General features: G+C 41.5%; 1 protein-coding gene across 2 annotated transcripts in view; it reads left to right on the forward strand.

Annotated features, from left to right (window-relative positions):
• Positions 1-1,151: 1,151 nt before the first annotated feature.
• Positions 1,152-21,137, forward strand: part of C6 (complement C6) — a 39,838-nt gene continuing 19,852 nt past the window's right edge. Inside the window, exons 1-9 of one of the 2 annotated variants that reach the window (XM_075932506.1) lie at positions 1,152-1,172; positions 3,659-3,811; positions 4,922-5,078; positions 7,235-7,379; positions 8,115-8,256; positions 8,906-9,044; positions 10,362-10,562; positions 19,741-19,981; positions 20,868-20,990. In XM_075932506.1, the coding sequence (XP_075788621.1) occupies positions 3,681-3,811; positions 4,922-5,078; positions 7,235-7,379; positions 8,115-8,256; positions 8,906-9,044; positions 10,362-10,562; positions 19,741-19,981; positions 20,868-20,990 (1,279 nt within the window). In that variant the 5' untranslated portion in view covers positions 1,152-1,172; positions 3,659-3,680. Of the gene's footprint in view, positions 1,173-2,012; positions 2,169-3,658; positions 3,812-4,921; positions 5,079-7,234; positions 7,380-8,114; positions 8,257-8,905; positions 9,045-10,361; positions 10,563-19,740; positions 19,982-20,867; positions 20,991-21,137 lie in introns of those variants that run through there. The other variant, XM_006139493.4, reaches the window with a different exon arrangement.

Here is a 21,137-nt window from a genome sequence, read left to right on the forward strand (position 1 = left end):
TATAATAGTTTTATGAAATCTGCCTTTAAAAATCTCAATATTAAAAAGTGATGGGCCAGAGTCTCAGATAGCCCTACTATAAATTAAGCCAGTTTACACTATGCCAGTTTAGAGCGGCTGAGAATCCAACCAAAGAGATTTAAGGTGACTCTTTAAAGGAGGGGTGGGGAACCTCAGGCCCAGGGACTAGCTGCAGACCCTGGCTTTCCTGGACCCAGTCCCCTAGGCTCAGGGCCCCTCCATGTCTCTCTACCACAGGGCTGGAGTACACAAAATCTCACTTGTGTGTGGCCACCAGCTGGTTTTTCTATCGGTCAGTGGGGCCTCACCCAAAAAAGGTTTCCCCCCCTGCTTTAAAGAAATCTTTCTATATATCTATATAGATATATAATGTAAGAAGGGTCTGAATTACTGCTTGCTATCAGCCAGCTAGAAGGAGAGAGCTGCTCTGGGGGTGGGTGTGCTCACTCCAATTGTTTAGCCCTGAAAGATAATTAACTGTTAAGTGTTGATATGTAAATACAGTTCATTCCAGGAGGGGGAAGGAATCCGAGGTGTGGTTATGTAAATCCCATTCAGCCAGGGCTGATGGAAGATCAGTGTTGGAATGGAATGTGATGTACTGTAACTAATTTGGGGGTCACAAATCATGCTGCCCCTAAATGTGAGAACTGTAAAATATGACACCAGTGCTTGCAGAAGAGACACCATCATTGTAAGAGGTCTCAGAGGAATGAGCCTCCCCCTTCCAGAGTTGAGTGAATGGAGTTGGGGGGAAAGGGCTAAAGGGCTTGAGTTAGCCTGCTTCGTGCCTGCCAGGTGTGAGCTGTAAGACTGGCTCAACCAGCCTCTTTCCCCCTTATTTTAAGGATAGAACTAAAGCAGACTCCAGTGGAAGCTGGAATCTTTTGCCAGCCTAGTTGGTGGCTAAAGGGTTGAAATCACTAAGAGCTGAAGTCACTGGTTTGGCCTGGAGCCAGACCCATTGCAGCCAGTGGAGCGGCTGGTGGGAATGGTGTGTGGCCGGTAGGAGCAGCGGCAGGTGGCCAGCGAAGTGTCTGGCAGGAACAACCAGCGGGCAGCAGGGACAGCACACAGGTGGCATCACATCAGTCTCTATGAAGGAAGTCCTCAGGGTGATGTGTCTGGGTCTGCACTGACTGGACAGAGCTGTAAGTGGGGCGTTTGAAGTGGGGTACGGGAATAGTTTGGGTAAGTGAATGGTACCCTTACCTTGTTGGACTAGTGAACCTGAGAGGCCAAGGACATTGCTCAATTCATTTGAGCTGGGACAGTTACTCGTGGGGGGTTATGAACTCTGTTCACAGTATTTTCCCAAGTTAGTGCCATGTCACTTCTCTCTCTCTCTCTTTCATTAAAAGTTTCTTTTCTACACTCAGACTCTGTGCTTGCAAGTGGGGAAGCACTGCCTCTCAGAGGCGCCCAGGGATGTGTGAATTTCCCAGGCTATTGGGTGGGGGCTCGAGCCAGTTCTGTGTAAGATGGACCCCTAGATATTGAACCCAGCCCTGGTTGCTGCCTGCCTATCCAGCAGAAGGGCTACATATACACACACACACGCTGATAGGACTATATTTTCTTCTTTTTTACATTTGATGTTTGACCAGCTATTACATAAATCATCCCATGTCTGTTTTTCCCTGGGTTTTGCAGATAATAGAAACGATCCCATCTACCTTCCCATAGACATAATGGATCAGTACTACAATATAAAGTTCATTGTTTTCCATACATGCCCAGTGTTTTGCAAATAAGCATTACTCAGCCTCCTACACTGTAGAAAAGTGTGTGTTTCCATGTGCATGTGTGTCTTTCTGAATGACCACTTTAAAAGAATTGCATATTCCCAAAAGTCTACATAGTATAAAGAGGAATTTCTAGCACAACACGAAAGCATAAGATGCATTTTAAAAAGTAATCACACAGATGCTGACATTCAGCCAGTTTGTCTGAAAGCTATAATCTCACCAGCAGCTCTTTGTTTGATTAACATGTAACTACAACAAACAGAACCTCTGCATCTCTTGAAAAGGTTTTGAAATACCTTTCAAATCAGGCAGAGGTTACATAAAACTGTGACACTGACTTTGCTGCCAGCTATCTTGTGGTAAATTAGCTTTTGATTTCAGTCTATGTGAAGCACCAGGGTAAGTCCTGCTACTTTTAAATGAATTAATTCATTAGTATAGTGTACACAATATAGATATAATATTGGTAATTGTCTGTGTATTTATTATAGCTATTCTAGCAAATCAGAACAAGTGAGCTTTTATCTGCACATAGGCAGAACCGAGTAACATGAGAAGAACAGCGTTTAGTTGTTTTTAAGGGGCGGGTACTATAGGTTGTTTTAACGGGGGACTGGGAAGCAGGGGCTCCAGGAAAGCCAAAAGTTCTAATCTCTGCTGTTCTACTTACGCATGGGCAAATCACTTAACTTCTGTGTTCAGTTGCTCCTTCTGTTAAATATGAATAATACATTTGTCAAAAATCAATCTTCCTTCCAGGGATTTGTCATTGAAGAAACACACTAAAGAGCTTTGCATGTGTTCTAAATACCCTTTTCTAAGGACTATTCTGTAATCTGATCACGCATTATATACATGTGGATAGCACTCACCCCTAGCTGTGTTCTCTGCTGCTGGAAGCAGGGAAACTGGCTGAACCTGAGAAAGCGAGAGTTTGTAACTTAGACAGGCAGCCCAGTGAAATAAAACTGGAAATCAAATGTCTTTGGTGGTACATCAAGACAGAGCTGTAGAAACAGTGGCTCCTTGGAGCAAAGTACTAAAGCACAATGGCTCATTTTAAGCTTGTGACTAATCCCACTGAAGGATTAGAGTGAAAAGCCATGTCTACACTACAGATAAGATTGAAGCAGCCACAGTTGATCTTCCTGGGTTCAGATTAGTGGGCCTAGTGAAGACATACTAATTCTCACTGAGAGTGCTCCCACCTATGCCAGTAGTCCTGCTCCTACAAAAAAGTAAGGGAAGCCAAAGGGAGAGTGTGTTCCCTTTGACTTCTTGCAGTGTGGATGGCACCAAAAATTCAAGTTAAGAGACTTCAACTTAAGCTACGCAATGAATGTAGCTGGAGTTGTGTATCTTAATTCAAACTTATCCCCCCAGTGTAGACCAGGGGAAAGTGTATTTGATCTTGGTTCATTGGGCAGATAGTATTCTTTTGTTTCAGGCTTATTTTGAAACAAATATTGTTCCTACTCCTATTCTTATTCAAGGTAAATATCTGTTCGGAATACCCCTGAGGAAGGAGAGCAGGATCAAGTCACTATTGGTCACATATACGACCAAGTTTTAAACAATTTAATAATCAGAAATGGTATAGTGACTACTGTCTTGGATGCTAAACCTACTCCCATTTAAGTTATTAGCAATACCACTATTCACCTGTGTGACACAGGATTGGTTCATAAAGTATTAACAAAGAGATCCCTCGAACAATAATTGCTTTCCAGAAATCTCATTCGGTTGTGTTGTATTTTGGATGAGATCTCTGCCTTACTGTACTTTCAAAATTAATATAATTCTAAAACTAATTATTACTAAGAGATGGGCACCAAATGTGTATAATCTGATTTATATTGCTCTTGTACTGTATATTCATGTTTGTGCAGCTGGGCACCTTCAAATAAGAGTATGCTAGTCTACATTATCCTTCTGGGCACAGTGATTGGGAGCAGCGTGGGGTGCTTCTGTGACCATTACCCCTGGGGATCATGGTCTAGCTGCTCAAAAACTTGCAATTATGGAACCCAGACCAGGGAAAGGTAGGTATGCATTACCATATTGATTTTCTCTCTTCACTGTCCTGTTTTCAAGGACTTTCAGTACACACTGCAAAAATCCTTTTTTTTTTGGGGGGGGGGGGGGAGTAGACGAGTTGTACCCATAACCAGTAAGGAAAAAAGAAAAGTTGGGCTGTCATTACACTACTTAGATAATGACTAGCTATGAAAAGTTTAAAATCTCATCACAACGTTCATTTAAAAATCTCAGAAAAAAAATTGTCTCCAAGTGAATGCTTTATGCTGATAAAACTTGTAGTAAGAACACAGAGCAACCCAATATTAATATATTCTACTAATGATACATTGTTCTGGTAAGCAGCATGTATGTGAGTGAGCCACCCATCCAAACCAACTCATAGTGATATCGATGCGTTTCATAGCAGACTATGATCCACAATGTGGTCTGAAGAAGTCAAATTGAGCAGTCTCAAAAAAAGCTTGTCTTGTAAATATTAAATTCTTCACCAGAAGGTAAACTGAGGTTCAGGTTTCCTTGTTAACACTGGTATATCTTTCAACAGGTAGAGCTCTTCAAATCTATGAATATCAGCTTTATGTTGACAGATATCCTCATCCAGGAATTCAAATGGTATCTCTAGAATCCTGCAGATTTGCAGATATCTGCTTTATATCCGTGGGTATCCGCACCCATGGCTGTGGATGCCAATATCTGCAGATCATTTTTGCAAATGCAGATGTGGATGTCAATTTTGTATCCACGTCGAGCTTTATCAACAGGATTCTTCTCTTTCTTTTGTGTACAGAAGAAGCTGCTCATCTCTGGGGGTTTTTTTAATTGTTTGTTTGTTTTCTGTCCACACCTGATGGCCCCCTGTTAGAGATGGATCTGAGTCATCCCTGTTCAATTAAATCCCTGAACATTGAGGAAGTTTGGATTGGCTGGAGCTAAATTTCACAACTGTCAAATTTCACAATGCTTATAGTAATTTGAACCCCCCCAAACACAGATGTGAACATCACCCACCCCCAAATTGGAGGATGCCTGCACCTGGATCCAAATGTTACAGCCTATTCCTACTTTTTAACTGGACTCTAACTCAATGAATCATTTTATTTTTTTACATTTAGGCAAATAAAATTGGATGATTATTATACAAAAAACTTCTGTGACCAATTGTGTACAAAGCAGGAATCCCGGGCATGCAACGAGCAGGCATGTCCTATCAACTGTCAGCTTGGAGACTTTGGTTCTTGGTCGGAATGTGACCCGTGTGTTAAAAAACAAGTAGGTAGAAAATAAACTTTGTGGGTGAGTGTGAGGAAATGGTGACTGTTTTATTTGCATTTCAGATACTAAACCACATGGCAAACTGGGAACTGAGGAAATCAATAATAAATGTTATCAGGGCAGGAATTAGAGGACGTCAATTAAAAGAAGCAGCTCAAAATAGAGAGCTAATATATTGAGATACCATAAATCACTGTCACATGTATGTTCATACAAAAAGGCATCAAATCTGCCAAGTCTTCTCAAGGGGCAGTATCATAATTAGGAATAAATCCCCTGTAGATGTAGCAAATTTTGCCACCAAGTTAGCAGGTCTCTTTGGACACTTCAAAATGATAGAGCTTTATGAATGTTCCACCATATTTGTCAGAACATTCTAAAATGAGGAGTAATTACACGGATAGCATCGGATCATCTGCTCCAATAGTGTTTTTTTAAAAAGGATGAAAAGCATGTAAATACTGGACAGTTCTGGCAGTGGAACTTAAAACTGCTTCTTTCAACATTCATTCCAACTCTGCTTCTAAAGGCAAGATTTGAAAAGGTATTTAGGCAACTAATTATATCTTCAGAGTCAGATTTTCAATGGTCTATCAGAATCCAATGTGATCAGTTCAGGAAACTAATTTTCCAGAGAGCCCTGCTGCTGCAATGCAATATGAATCCAGAAAGAAACATATAATGGCTTGCCCATCACATGGATGCCCTAAGGCATGTGTGTTTTCACTCACACAGGGCAGATTATCCCCTTGTGGTATTCTACACCTTCCTCTGCTATTGTCTGAGGATTTGAGGTTAGATAGGCTGATTCCATTAGGCAATTGTTATTTTCTATGGAACTTCGGACATTTATCTGCTTAAGTCGTGCTTCCTGTGGCTCCTCAGGCCAGCAAACTGCTCTGCCTGAGTGGGTTGTGTTGGAAAGCATACATGTTTTACTTGCAATGTGATTCAGACAATGGCATGTGTGTGGAGATGGTGCTCTGCCATCAGCCTGCACCATCTTCTCTCTAGAGCCAGACTGAGCTGGTACGGAGACTGACAGCTGCAATCAGGAAATGCAGCAGCAGGCCCACATACAAACCATGAGAGCTTCAGGGAGCAATAGCTCATGATGGCACTGTGCATTTTGACACTTTACAGGTTCAGAACCCTCGGCCTCTCTTGTTTGTGCCGTTTTTGTTTAGAAACATATATGAAATACTGTTTTGTTTTTAATCACATAGGGTATGTCTACACTTGCACCCTCTTTCGAGAGAGGGATGCAAATGAAGACATTCAAAATTGCAAATGAAGCTGGGATTTAAATATCCCGCACTTCATTTGCATAACCGTGTTATGGCGCTATTTCGAAATACAAAACGCGGTGTAGATGCGGTTATTTTGGGAGAGCACCCTTCTTCCGAAATAACCCTGATTCCTCAGTTATTTCGGAGGAAGGGTGTTCTCCCAAAATAATCACATATACACCACATTTTGTATTTCAAAATAGCGCCATAACGCAGTTATGCAAATGAAGCGTGGGATATTTAAATCCTGGCTTCATTTTCAATTTCAAAAGTCTTCATTTGCATCCCTCTCTCGAAAAGGGGTGCAAATGTAGACATACCCTAATAGATACTGATGCAGTGCAGTTTCCTGTTTCAAGCTACAAAATTATGGACACTGATAATCTACTCCACCCTGCTCTCCATCTTCATACAAGCTCCCTCCCAGCCTTGTACAAATCTCTCTCAGGCTTCTGGATGATGCTTGACAGCTTTTATATAAATGGCCGTGAAGACAGAAGGGTCTGATTTACAAAACAAATACTGTACAAAGAAAAAAATTAAATGAATTCCAAACAATTGGAAGACATGACATGGTCTGGGAGATGATGCATGGAACTCAACATAGATAATATATTAATTCAGTTATGAATCACAAAAAACAAAGCCTAGAAAAAAACATAATCTTGACTGCAGACAAAGTTACCTAATGGGTCTGAGTTAGCTCTGCCTAATTCTAGAATTATATCCATGCAATTCCTGCAACTCCATCTCTAGTCAGCAGCAACCAGCTGTGTACAGTTCTGCCCCTGCTCATTAAGACTAGCTAGCTGGAAAATAGGTAAACACAAAAATAAGCCCATTTTTTTCTGTGTTTCTTTTCAGTTGCGTGTCAGGTCCCTGCTGCGCCCATCTCAGTTCAAGGGACAGGCCTGTACTGAACAATTGGTGGATTCCCGAAGGTGCTTCCCAACTAAACTTTGCAACATAGAGGAAATTGACTGCAGGAATAAGTTTCGGTGTGAAAATGGTAATGGTGCTATTCACTCCATAACCCACAAATCAGATGCTCAATCAAATAATAAAGGTTATAGGTTACTTATTTGAAAAATGGTGTGCTGTATGTACTCTCCAAATCCCTCATATGTATTTGTGGATTTTTGAAAAGAAGATGTTAAAGAGATCAGATTGCCAAGGTACTTGTGTGTAAAATAGGAGCTTTACAACTTTTTTTGTTGCTTCCTTCTGTTTTTGTTGTGCCAGGGCAATTTGTGACCCAGATTGTTGGCAAGAGCTGTTATCTGAAGAGCAGCAATGCTCTAATAAGAAGAGATTTTTTGCATGGGTTCCTCTGCATATGTACATGGCTCTCTGGAGTTTTAGACCTAGTTTAAATGAACTAGTGCAAAGTTCTGTAAGTAGATTTAAAGGTGGCTTACCTAGGTTTAGCTTTGGCCTGTTCCTCAGTTAAAATAAGCCTGATTTATACCAAAGAAAGAATGTTCACTTAGGCCGTTGGTAAATCTTAAGTTAAACCAGGACAATTCTGTATGCAGACAACCATTAGAATAAGAGAAGCTGTTCTCTACTGAAACAACAAAGTCAGTTTTATCCATTACTGTTATTTCCTTACAATTCTTTTCTTCTTGCCTACTCACACCCCTAATTAATGAAGCATTAGGAACTTCTTTGTTTTACCCTCATTCTAATGGACAGAGCTATTGTATGAAAAACATTTTTGTTTCCTGCAATTTCTTTGGAACAGGTCGCTGCATTGCCAAAAGTTTGGAGTGCAATGGAGAGAATGACTGTGGGGATACCTCAGATGAAAGGAATTGTAGACGGATAAAGACTGTGTGTAACAGGAGATATGAGAGCATCCCCAGTGTACAGTTAATGGGCAATGGGTATGTTGCTTCTACTTGCCTTTTTCATATGTTAATGTGTTTTAATCTCATGAACTCTTACATAAATGAGGTAGTAACTATCTGAAGGCTGCACCGGTATATTAGTGACTCCAACTGCACTAAATATCTGGCATCTCTTTCTTAAGAGCATCAAAAAATTATAAGAATATAAGTAAGCACCAGTGATGGCACTTGGCAGTTGCATCTACCTAGTCACAGAGCCACAGCAATCCCTGTTTCCTATGCAGAATGCAATAATGAGCCATCTAAGCACTAGTCTTAGGGCTTGTTCTCACTATGTGGTGAATTGAGGCTGCCGCAGTCAATCTACTGGAGATTAATTAATTTCATCTGCTGAGACGTGATAAATCGATCTCCAAGCATGCGCCCATCAACTCTGGTACTCCACTAAGAGGAGAAGAGTAGCTGGAGTTAACAAGGTAGTAGCCTCTGCTGACCTTACCACAGGAGAGAAACCATGGTAACTATTCTATTTTCATAGCTAAAGTTGCATAGGTTAGCTTGGGAAAGAAGAGTGTTAGTGTAGACAAGACCTTGGTTTGTAGAAACTTGCGTTGTCTTTAGCAATGTTGTTTTACACTAGATTCTAGCCCTATTTTGTTTTTTTAACTTCTGATTCTCTTTCTAGTTTTCATCTTCTATCCAGAGAGAGTCGAGGAGAAATCCTTGATAACTCCTTCAATGGAGGAAAATGCACAACAGTAAAAAGCAATGACACAAGGAAATCATTTCGTGTTCCTGCAAATCTTGAGACTATCAGTTTTCAGGTACTGAGGATTAAAGTCACTAAACAGCTCTAATATGAGAAGTCCTGGCAAAGATTATAATCCATATGAGATATATGAAATGAATTAGTGTGATAAGCAGGGATGTATTCTAAGTTACGACTCAAGAAAAGTACAAGTTCTATGACCAAGGTGAATCACTGAGTAGACAGATCATTACAGACTGTTATTTTTGTCAATGGCAGCTCAGCTGAGGGAATAAGGGAAAAATGTGCTACAAAGTGTACGCTATGGGTAAGGATCCATGTTTCAGATTTTTGTAATAACTGCACAAAGACCACGCTTCCCAAGGAGCTATTTAAAGAGTTTGATTGGATTTGCATGTACATAGCTTATAGCTGAGTAGTCATGCAGGTTCAAGTGTAGAAAAATGCAGAAATGTTTAATTATGGGAGAAGCAAGTTGTTTTGTTCCATGTCTCTACAAAGCTGTTCTCGTGACATGGTGAGTTTTTTCACTCGCCAACAGAGATTGGCAAAGTATGTAAAGTTTAGAGGTTTTTGCCGAATGTATAGTCAGAGCTATATGAGTGAGTGTGTTTGTGTGTGTGTGTGTAAGATAAATAGATCTCCTGTTTTGGGCTGGAAAGGTCATTGGGCCTGAATTTCCCAATAAGGTTCCCGTGCTTTGAAGTTTGAAAGAGACTGGAGATTCTGTAAGAATAGACTTGCTCATAGTATTTCAGTTCTTTCCTGCATGCTCCCAGCTCAAATCAGAGAGTAGAGTAGTGTGCAGAATGAGGAATGGACAAAAACTCAAACTAAAGTGAACTGATCTTTTTCGAATTTTCTAAAATGTTATATTTTGTATTTGCTTGAGTTTGGACTGAAAATGTGGCTCATTTTTTATTTGAGGCAATTCACTTGTCTTATCTCTCATATGTATGAAGGGACTTGCAACCCCAGAAGTTCTGAGAGCCTTTGAATATCAACATGAAAAGCAAAGTGAAAGTGGGAAGTATTATTTTGGATTTTCAGACACATTTTTAACATCTGACACATGAGTTGCACTTGAAACTTTGTGCATTCAAATATATATTGGATGTATAAATGAACAACTGCATGCATAAGCACCTGTCTGACCTACTTTCATGTCTAAATATCTTTCTATGAATGTATCTGTTGCACACTTTAACTATCAACTTATGAAACTGTTGCTTGTGTAGTGACTTTTTCTTGTCATTTTGTCGGTCATTAAACATTCAAGTGTGTTGCTCCCAGAAATGTTCAGACCTTTATTATTTAATAATCTAATGAACAACCTTTTAGGTGAGCTTGTTTTACATTTCTGCCTCTCTAGGTAGAAAACGAAGAAGATGATGTGGCATCCGATTTCTACCAGGATATAATTCCTCTGAACTCTGACATTGGTATAAAGAGTGCACAGTCTGGTTCTGGGAGAAGTTTCTCTGGGATCCCTTTTTTTTTCTCAAGAAGGACACGTGTACAAGTCACATCATCTTCCTCCTTCAAGGAAGCCATTGAAGCCTCCTATAAAAAGGTATAATAAACTAGATCTCATAGCTTATTTCTTCCACTCTCCATCTCTTCAATTCCAGGAATAGCAAATCTTCAAAAGGTTACATTTTATTATCAAGCTTGCACAAAAAACTTTTCTATGCTAAATTACATGGGTTATGAGAGGAAAATGGGTACTCAGTGCTAAAATTATCACCAACCCCAGTATACCTCTTAGTTTAAGAAAAGGCAATTAAGTTCATTTTAGGGGAATAAAAAATTGTTTTTCACACATAGATTGTCACTTTGCACTTTTAATGACTCCTAGGAGATAGATATACATTTTATACTCAAAAAAATCTATACCTATAAGACACAGGCTGAACCTTTCTAAACCAGCACTCTCTGGTCTGGAGACATTTGTGGTCTGGTATGATTTTAGTTAGCTGGATATCTGCTTATCATGGGTTTGGCCAAGTTTCCTGCAGTCCTCTAAAGTTTGTTTATAGCTGCCAGTCCTGGTTCTCAGTGTTTTATGCTGTTATTTAGCTCTGATTTACCCCTAAATGCCTTCTAAGAGCCCAGCAAGCAGTGGAAGTGTTGGTAATACTGATAAGCATAAGCATAGTATTTATGATTCATCTACTTATTTCCTTGTGCCAGTACAAAGAGCATGTATCAGAGGGGTAGCCGTGTTAGTCTGAATCTGCAAAAGCGACGAGGAGTCCTGTGGCACCTTATAGACTAACTGAAGTGTAGGAGCATAAGCTTTCGTGGGCAAAGACCCACTTCTTCAGATGCATGCATCTGACGAAGTGGGTCTTTGCCCACAAAAGCTTATGCTCCTACACTTCAGTTAGTCTATAAGGTGCCACAGGACTCCTCGTCGCTTTTACAAAGAGCATGTAACACTAACACTTTGTTATGAAGAGCGCTGATAATAAACCTTGACTAGGCATAGGTTTATATCGGGTGTATCAGTACAGTCCTACATTATTAAGCAGTATTGTGAGCTCTGTTCCATTTATTTGCCTCAGCAAAAAAAAAGAAACCTACTTATTAACATAGTGACTTCCCCAGGGTGCGGCAAATTCTCTGGTTCGGCACCAGTCAGGTCCCCAGGGTGCCAGACTTGAGAGGTTCAACCTGTACCTTTGATACAACTGTATCAGAAAGTACTATATCATAACATCATAGGATACCTCTCTTCAAAGAGTATATCAGAGCCGAGACTAACAGGTAGGATACCCAAATTCTCAATGAAAGTCTAGAGGAAATAAAGTTCAACCTGGATTTGTGATTTTATAAATATGGGAATAAAGCCTCAGTATTTTTCACTTGTGGTAACTCTCACCTTATAATACCAGGGTCTTGGAACTGTCAAGTTACTGGTTATCTATCCAACAGTTATTGAACTAGCACATACCTTGACTTAAAGATTTCCACTGATACAGAATCTCTGATAAATTGTGGTTAATTACCTTCACTAATTTTTTTAATTAGTTTTTATTTGAATTTTTTTTTAGCTTCAACTTCCAGCAATTGGATCTTGTTATATCTTTGATGTCTAAACTAAAGACCCTGCTACTATTTAATTTCTCTTTCCCCCGAATGCACTTAGATGGCAATAAAATCACTCCTTGACCTTCTTGTTGTTAAAATAACTAGATTAAGCTCCTTGAGCTTCTTTCTAGAAGGCATTTTTCAAATCCTTTAATCATGCTCATGGCTCTTCTCTGACCCTTCTCCAAAGACATAACCTTTATTCCTTGTCCTATTCAATATACTATATAGAGGGAAAGCAGTGACAAAATTATCTAGCTCTCAGAGGTAAAAAACAGAATGTCATGAATACTGTTTCCCATGAATTAATTGATTAATAACTGCACAGTTCTTTGCATGTTCAAAATACTTATAAAGTGAAGTATTCCTATTATTTTTTTATCCCTGAACTCCAGTGAAAAGGAACCAGTCAGTAACTGCTTCTTCTAAAGTCCATTGAAATCAGCAGAGGCTTTTACTGATTGCAATGAATTTTGGATTAAGCCTGTTTGCCTTCACAGGTGCTCCTGGTAAACTGGGTAGCAATTAACTGGTTATGGCTGAATTTGAATTACTTAATTCAAAAAACCATTCTTGAATTAAGAATGAACAATAACTTAAATTACAAATATGTTGACATTAGGGTATCAAATAAAAAGTGACTTATGGACAAAAGGATAAGTTACCCAAAACGAAAACAATATTCATTGTTGTTTTTAATGTCTGCAGTGAAGCAATAAGCTTCTTCCAAAAACTATTATTTTTTCATACCTCAACAGCTGCCAAGAATCTTATTGAGTGGAGAGGGAATAGTTTAAGAAGAATGTTTCAGTATGATTTTTCATGAATAAAAAACAAAATGGCACTTTTTTAAGCCAAAATGCCTGTAATCTTAGATTAAAAACAACAGACCATTGTGGAAGCAGGAAAAAACAGAAGTCTCCAGCAGAGATCACGTGTGTGTGTGTGTGTGTGTGTGTGTGTGTGTGTGTGTGTGTGTGTGTGTGTGTGTGTGTGTGTGTGTGTGTGTGTGTGTGTGTGTGTGATGGCCTCTGTAGACCAGAAAGTTCTTTGAAATGTAACAGGACAGTACACAATATAGGAAACTGCGTGCATAGTAAAAAATTTCATAATAACAGCTGCTTCTACTCATGATTAGGATCATAGAATCATAGAATAATAGGACTGGAAGGGACCTCAAGAGGTCATCGAGTCCAGCCCCCCGCCCTCAAGGCAGGACCAAGCTCCACCTACACCATCCCTGACAGATGTCTATCTAACCTGTTCTTAAATATCTCCAGAGAGGGAGATTCCACCACCTCCCTTGGCAATTTATTCCAATATTTGACCACCCTGACAGTTAGGAATTTTTTCCTAATGTCCAATCTAAACCTCCCTTGCTGCACTTTAAGCCCATTACTCCTTGTCCTGTCCTCAGAAACCAAGAGGAACAAATTTTCGCCTTCCTCCTTGTGACACCCTTTTAGATATTTGAAAACCGCTATCATGTCCCCCCTTAATCTTCTTTTTTCCAAACTAAACAAGCCCAGTTCATGAAGTCTGGCTTCATAGGTCATGTTCTCTAGACCTTTAATCATTCTTGTCGCTCTTCTCTGTACCCTTTCCAATTTCTCCACATTTTTCTTGAAATGTGGCGCCCAGAACTGGACACAGTACTCCAGCTGAGGCCTAACTAGTGCAGAGTAGAGCGGCAGAATGACTTCACGAGTTTTGCTTACAACACACCTGTTGATACAACCTAGAATCATATTTGCTTTTTTGGCAACAGCATCACACTGTTGACTCATATTCAACTTGTGGTCCACTATGACCCCTAGATCCCTTTCTGCCATGCTCCTTCCTAGACAGTCGCTTCCCATCTTGTATGTATGGAACTGATTGTTCCTTCCTAAGTGGAGCACTTTGCATTTCTCTTTATTAAACCTCATCCTGTTTACCTCTGACCATTTCTCTAACTTGCTAAGGTCATTTTGAATTATGCCCCTATCCTCCAAAGAAGTCGCAACCCCACCCAGTTTGGTATCATCTGCAAACTGGGTGGGGTTGCGACTATGATGATGCAATACATCCAGAAATCTATATGACTTTCTGGTTCCATTACAAGGGTTATGAGAGTTATAAGTGTAAATATAAGTTTTAAAATTGAACCCAGTTTGAGCAATCCTAGCCAGTTTGTTTCGTGATGGAACCCTTTTTTAATGTAATATGTGTATTATGGTAGTTCCAACAGGTCAGTCAAAAATTGCACAGAGTAGACAGTTCCTCACTCAAGGAAGGTTTCAGGTACAGCATCCAGGAAACAACCCCCAAATGGGACTAGAACTCCAAGTAAGTCATTCAGGCATGACCCCTTTAACAATGAAAGGAGGATGTACACACTGATTGTTTCCCCCAGGTAACAAGAATTACACCGAGGTTGATAGTAAATAAAAATAATTTTATTAAGTACAAACAGTACGATTTAAATGGTTGCAAGACAGACATGTGGTGAGGAAAGAGGTAAAACACACAGGCAAAGTAAACAATGTGAGGGTGGCAAATGTCATGTTTATTCCATGATATGGGGGAGGATTGCTGAAGAACAGAGCAGTTAAATGGAAAGGAAAGTAACAAGAGTAACATGACAGGAGAATAGCATAAGTGAGGTAGGTATGGATTGGAGCTTGGGGAATAGACTGGGCTGGGGGGCAGATGGGTTGTAGGGCTGAAGCAAATAGACAGATACTAGACAGAGAGAGCCCAGTCAAAACTGTAGAAAGTTCTCTGAATATCTGAAGACTCCTTCTTTGGCTGCTTCTGCTCCTACCAGCTGGAACCTCTGGCCAGCTCCTCTCTGCAGTTTTCTCCTATGCCCACACTGGAAGGTTGGGGGGGGGGGGAGGGAAAAGAGGCACAACCTGGGTCCTAGTGGTCCAAAAAGGGTGAACGAGGTAGGGGTGGTGCCAACTGGGGGCCATTTTTGCCCAGTCCCTCCAGTTACTTCTTCCCCTCCAGCTGGAATCTCTGTATGTTGAACTTATGAGATTCACGTGATTGCAGACAAACAGTTGAAACACAGTGGTTCTGACTTCACTTAAAGTTTGTGCTTATTTAAAACTCGGGAATGAAACAGTACTGCTTGACTTCAAAGAAAATATCCACGTGAATGAATTTTATAACCCCTGCTCAATCCAAACTGCTATGTTTTACTCTGGCCAGTTGTAATTGCCTGTGGTTTTGCCACAAAGAATTAAGTAGATTGTGTATACATTAAATGAAGTCATTGGAATTATTTTCAGGTAACTGAGCAGGATGTAGCACTATCTTATTAAATAGTCTTCCCTGCCTAAGACAAATATTTGTTGTAATATTTACAAAAATATTTAGTATCACTTTACTCAGAGTTAATTTTTTACTACTGGTATAAGAAAGTAGGTTTTTGTCATGAAGATCTCCGGTTTTACAGGGGGACATCTGTCCAAAGATAATTGGGGTTTTAAGATTTCCAAATTGCTAGAATGTTTAAATATCTTATGCTACCAAAAATATCTGACCATTTAAATTTATGAGAAATTGTTCTACAACAAATTGCTTGACACAAAAGCATTTACCAATTGAAAATGAAGATATGTGTTACACACGTACAATACAGAAGATAGCTGATTTGGACATAATTAGAAAAAATATGCTTTCTGAGCCAACTGAAGATAAGAACAAGGATTCAAACATTCAGTGGAAACATGTGAAAAGTACCTATGCCAGTTATGGATAGATATGTACAAAGCCATAGTAAAGGTCTAAGAAAAGCCCTAAGAAATTCTAGGGAAATGAAACTGTTGCCTAAATCCTAATGTGCTAAATCATGCAAAATTCGGTAATAAAATTGTGTCTGGACAGCAGTACAGAAGGGAAGCTGAGAACAGGCCAGGGATACCTTTCTTTTCCCAGCATCTCTTGGTCTGGGCAGGAGACACCCAAACTGGAGTTAGTCTGGAGTCGTCATGGTCCACACTTCCCCATTCTCCAAAACCCCCATCCCAAGCCTTGTGAGCTCAGGGACAAAAGAAACTACTCTGACAAAAGTCAGCAGCAGAGAGAAGCAGCTGAAGCTGGGAACTTCTAATGATGTCATCAATGGCACTTTCTGTTGGTTTTGTTTTGTTTTGTTTTTTTAGCTCTGGACATTTTTTCCTGTCTACTGATTTGTTGTTTGTTCCAACATCCCTCAGTCTCCTTTTAAGTCTCATCCACTTGCTTTCCTCTTCTTCCCTTTTGTTTTTCTGTTTAGCTAACAAAATCCCAAGCATTCAGATACTGTGGGTCAAACATCCTGAAATCATGAGATTGGCTTCAGAATCATGACATTTTCAAAACACGGTTTTGTTTTACTTTTACTTTCCCTTCTGGTCTTTGATCCCTCTGGGTGTGTTTGTTTTGTTGTTTCAAGATTTTCCCTACAACCCTTTGGGCTAGAAACTTGCATTTGTAATGAAAAGCTGAGATTCTGATGCAACGTGTTGATTCCAACTGTGGCTCTCTGAAAAACACCAAATACTGTGAGAGTCAAGAGAAAATCACTTCGCAACACTGCGAATCCCTTACCTCCAAACAACACCCTGAAAAAATTAAGAAAACAAAATATTGGACCAAACATGCAAACAGTCGCACCTGTCACTCTGCTTCCTTTTTCCCAACTCTCTTTGCTTTGTCTGTTTTGGCTGAACATTCCTCAGAGTGGGCTCTGCCACTTACTCTGTGCTTGTTTGTCCAGAATGAATGAAAGGGTCCTGATCTCAGTTGTGGCTCCTACAGACTAATATCATACAAGTAATAGACAAAAAATATTTGTATTAATTATTTGTTTATCATGTAATGAGACATCCTCTGGAACAGGGGTGGTCAAACTGCGGCTCTTTGATACTTAAAAGTGTGGCTTGTGGATCGCTCCATGCCCTGTCCCTACCTGTCTGAGCCTTCCAGACTGTGGGGGAGAGCTCAGGGTTTCAGCCTTGTGTGGGATGGTGGGGTAAGGGTCTCTGCCGGGGATGACTGTTGCCTGTTCAGCGAGAGGGGCACTGAATTTAAAGGTTCAGCCCACACCCAATAGCTTGAGTCACACCCTGCAAGTAAATCTCTTAGGGTACGTCTACACTACAGCGCTAATTCGAACTAACTTAGTTCAAATTAGTTAATTCGAACTAAGCTAATTCGAATTAGCGCATCCAGACTTAAAAACTAGTTCAAATTCGCATTTTGCTAATTCGAACTAGCACGTCCACACAGAGTGGACTCTGAACCGAGGTTAAGGATGGCCGGAAGCAGTGCCAGCAGGGCATCAGAATAGGACTTAGAGCGTGGAGCTCCTGTCTCAGGCTAGCTGAGGGCTGTGCTTAAAGGGACCTGACCCCCACCCCGGACAGACAGTTCTCAGGGGTTCCCCGCTTGCAATGCAGTCCTGGCTTGGAGTGCCCTGAGTGCCCACATTCGGCACATCACAGCACTCGGCCATCAGCCCGGCTGCACTTGCCGGGGGAGGGGGAGCAATCGAGGGGCTGCAGGAGAGCTTCCACCCCGAGCAGCCTTCAGAGCCACCCCAGTCCTCCCCATTGGGGGCTCGTACCCCATTCCTCCCTCACCTCCTTCCACTTACCCCTCCCTAGCCCCCCTTCCTGATGTACAAAATAAGGGACACGTGTGTTCAAAAATAGAAACTCTCTTTATTGAACAGAACTCGGGGAGACTGGGAAAAGGAGGTGGGAGAGGGGAAGAGAGAGGGTGGGAGAGGGAAGGGCAACTAAAAAGATCAGGGGTTTGGAACAGGTCCCATATGAAGAGAGGCTAAAGAGACTGGGACTTTTCAGCTTAGAAAAGAGGAGACGGAGGGGGGATATGATAGAGGTCTCTAAAAGCATGAGTGGTCTGGAGAAGGTGCATACAGAAAAGTTCTTCTTTAGTTCCCATCATAGAAGGACTCGAGGACACCAAATGAAATTAATGGGTAGCAGCCTTCAAACTAATAACAGAAAGTTCTTCTTCACAAAGCAAAGAGTCAACCTGTGGAACTCCTTGCTGCAGGAGGCTGTGAAGGCTAGAACTAGAACAGAGTTTAAAGAGAAGTGAGATCCAGTCATGGAGGTTGGGTCCATGGAGTGGTATTAGCCAGGGGGTAGGAATGGTGTTTCTGGCCTCTGTTTGTGGAAGGCTGGAGATGGATGGCACAAGACAAATGGCTTGGTCATTGTCTTCGGTCCATCCCCTCCAGGGTACCTAGGGTTGGCTGCTGTCAGCAGACAGGCTACTGGGCAAGGTGGACCTTTGGTCTGACCCAGTACGGCCATTCTAAGCTCAGGGCTCAGGGTCGGGGGTCTCAGTGGACCACCTTGATTTTCATGCAAACCTGCTCCTGGGTGGCGAGGCTGGCAGCTATCCTGCCCTAGACGGCCACTTTCCTGTGCCTAGTGCAGAGGTCGTGGATGAGGTCCACGATGTCCGCACTAGCCCAGGAAGGTGCCCGCCTCTTGCGGTCCAGGGCAAGCTCCCGGGAGCCGCCAGCCTGGTCCTGGGAAGAGGGGGTGGGCTGGGGGACATCGGGTGGGTGGCTCTGTGCCATGCCAGGTGCAGGGTCTGCTGGCTGGGTGCTGGCAGGCTTGCACCTGGCACGGGCACCGTAGCCAGCCCGTGGCCTTTTAAGGGCTCCGGGGCCGGGAGGGGGGCAGAAGAGTTTCTCTGGTGGTGCCCAGAGTGGCCACCAGGGCAAGCTGGGGAGGGCTAGCCTCCCACTAGTTCGAATTAAGTGGCTACACAGCCCTTAATTCGAACTACTTAATTCGAACTAGGCGTTAGTCCTCGTAGAATGAGGTTTACCTAGTTCGAATTAAGTGCTCCGCTAGTTTGAATTAAGTTCGAACTAGCAGTTTGCATGTGTAGCGCCTATCAAAGTTAATTCGAACTAACGCCAGTTAGTTCGAATTAACTTTGTAGTGTAGACATACCCTTACTCCCAGCGCTTCTCCCCTTCCTGCAGCTCACAGGTGTTAACTCCTCATGGAGCGACTGCAGGATGGAGCTGCTGCTTTGGCACCACAAGTGGAAACAGCAAAAACAGTGGCTCTTTCTGCAGCTCCCAGTTGTTTGCCACTGCGTTTCCCCTTGCTGCTGACTACAGCAGCTTCTGTGCAGGAAGGGGGCCTGGCAGCACCATGTGTCTAAGCAAGGCCAGCAAACCATGGCAAAAGCATTGGGGGTGAGTGTAACCTACATCGCCCCTCATGTGTTACCTCTGGCTTCTGCCCCGTGGGGAGAGGAGTCTTGGGATTTCAGTCCAATGGGGTCATGCCTGCCGGGGCTCAGGACTGTATTTCTGAGAACCCTCCTCCTTGCAGGGCTGAAGCCCTGAGGTTTAACAGTTGTGCCCCGGCTCTAAAACTTCTGAAGATCATTGTATGCAACCAGGAGGAGCAGCAGTAAGTTCGGCCACCCCTGCTCTAAAATGTAGCCAAGTACTTGTAGCATCCAGTGGATTAATTCCTTGATTAATTTATGCTAGTTTACCCAAGACTAAAGAATCATAAAATATAATATAGTTGACCCTTTTTACAATATAAAAATGGAAATGGTCTTAGTCTTGGCCTTTTGTTGTGAATTAGAGAATAAGTGTGTCTTTCTCTTTTTCTTTCCAGAATTCCAACTTTATTAGGATCCATAAAGTGATTTCAGTTTCAAACTTCACAATGAAAGAGTCAGATCTGCAGCTCTCAAATATCTTTCTAAAGGCCCTTAACCACCTGCCTTTGGAGTACAACTATGCTTTATATAGCCGAATTTTTGATGACTTTGGGACTCATTATTACACTTCTGGATCAATGGGAGGCACATATGACCTTCTTTATCAATACAGTGCAGAAGAGCTGAAGAATTCAGGTATGCCAGCTTGGTGGTGAGAAAAATCATATGATCTATTTTGGAAAAATATATTTGTTACTATTATTCCACTTAGTGTGCCTGTGAGGAAAAATATTGCCCCATGTTATCTTGTTTTAGCATATACAATTCAGTAATGCTCTGAAACAAAATAATATCTAACTCACACACTTATGTAGGTCTAGACTTTATCAGGAGAAGTGATAGAATCTCCTTCTCTTGATGTCTTCTATAATAAATGCTTTAGTCAAACCCAACATACTGTTCTCAATGCAAGGGAAAAGAGTGACAGTCTTTGGCTTGTGTTATACAGGAGTTCAGACTAGATGAGCTAATGGTTCCTTCTAAACCTAAAAACTAATATCTATTAAAATTATTAGCAGTTATGGTTGGCTGTAAATTCCTTAGAAAGATAGTCAAAGATTAAAATGGAGAGTGCGTTTTACAAAAGCTAACTTCTCCAGTTACGCTGTGATCCTGAGTACCGTTAACTTGTGTGGGCACTGCTCGTTAATTAAACAAAGTGTAGTTGGGTGTGTCCAGGACATTCCAGCAGCATCAGTATATTCTTGGATGGGTAAATATGACTCTCCAACACTGTGGGTTCACGGGGGAATTGCGTGGTGTCCAATGAAACTACAATGGGCTCAAGTACGTAATCCACAACACCAGTATTGCTTTCAGGATGTAACTGGTGGGGATGAGTCCCTCGGGCATGATGTGGGGGAGAGGAAACTAGTAAAGGATCCTTGGTGAGGTATGCCATGAAACAGATGGCTGCAGAGTCCTGAGCAGACAAAAGGGGAGCCATGTGGAAACTAGGGCTGCTGTTTTGTGTTTAAGTATTTAGTTCTTAATCTCATCGTTGCTATTTAATATTTCTCAGGTTTGACTCGGGAAGAATCATCAGAATGTGTCCGGACAGAAACAGTTAGGCGTATCTTTTTCTTCAAGAAAAGGAAAGTACATACAACGTGTACCACAAACAAACTGTCGGAACGCCATGAAGGTGACTATGATGAGAACCAAGCACCATGTGCTGTTATTTACCATGGGGAATAGTATCTGACAGTTATTGGGGCACAACCCAGACTTAGTTGGCATTAGTGGAAAAACTCCCATCTACTTCAGTGGGGCCAGTTTTTCACTTCTTGTT

Source organism: Pelodiscus sinensis, chromosome 6, assembly GCF_049634645.1.
Source record: "Pelodiscus sinensis isolate JC-2024 chromosome 6, ASM4963464v1, whole genome shotgun sequence".
Lineage (NCBI taxonomy): Eukaryota > Metazoa > Chordata > Testudines > Trionychidae > Pelodiscus > Pelodiscus sinensis.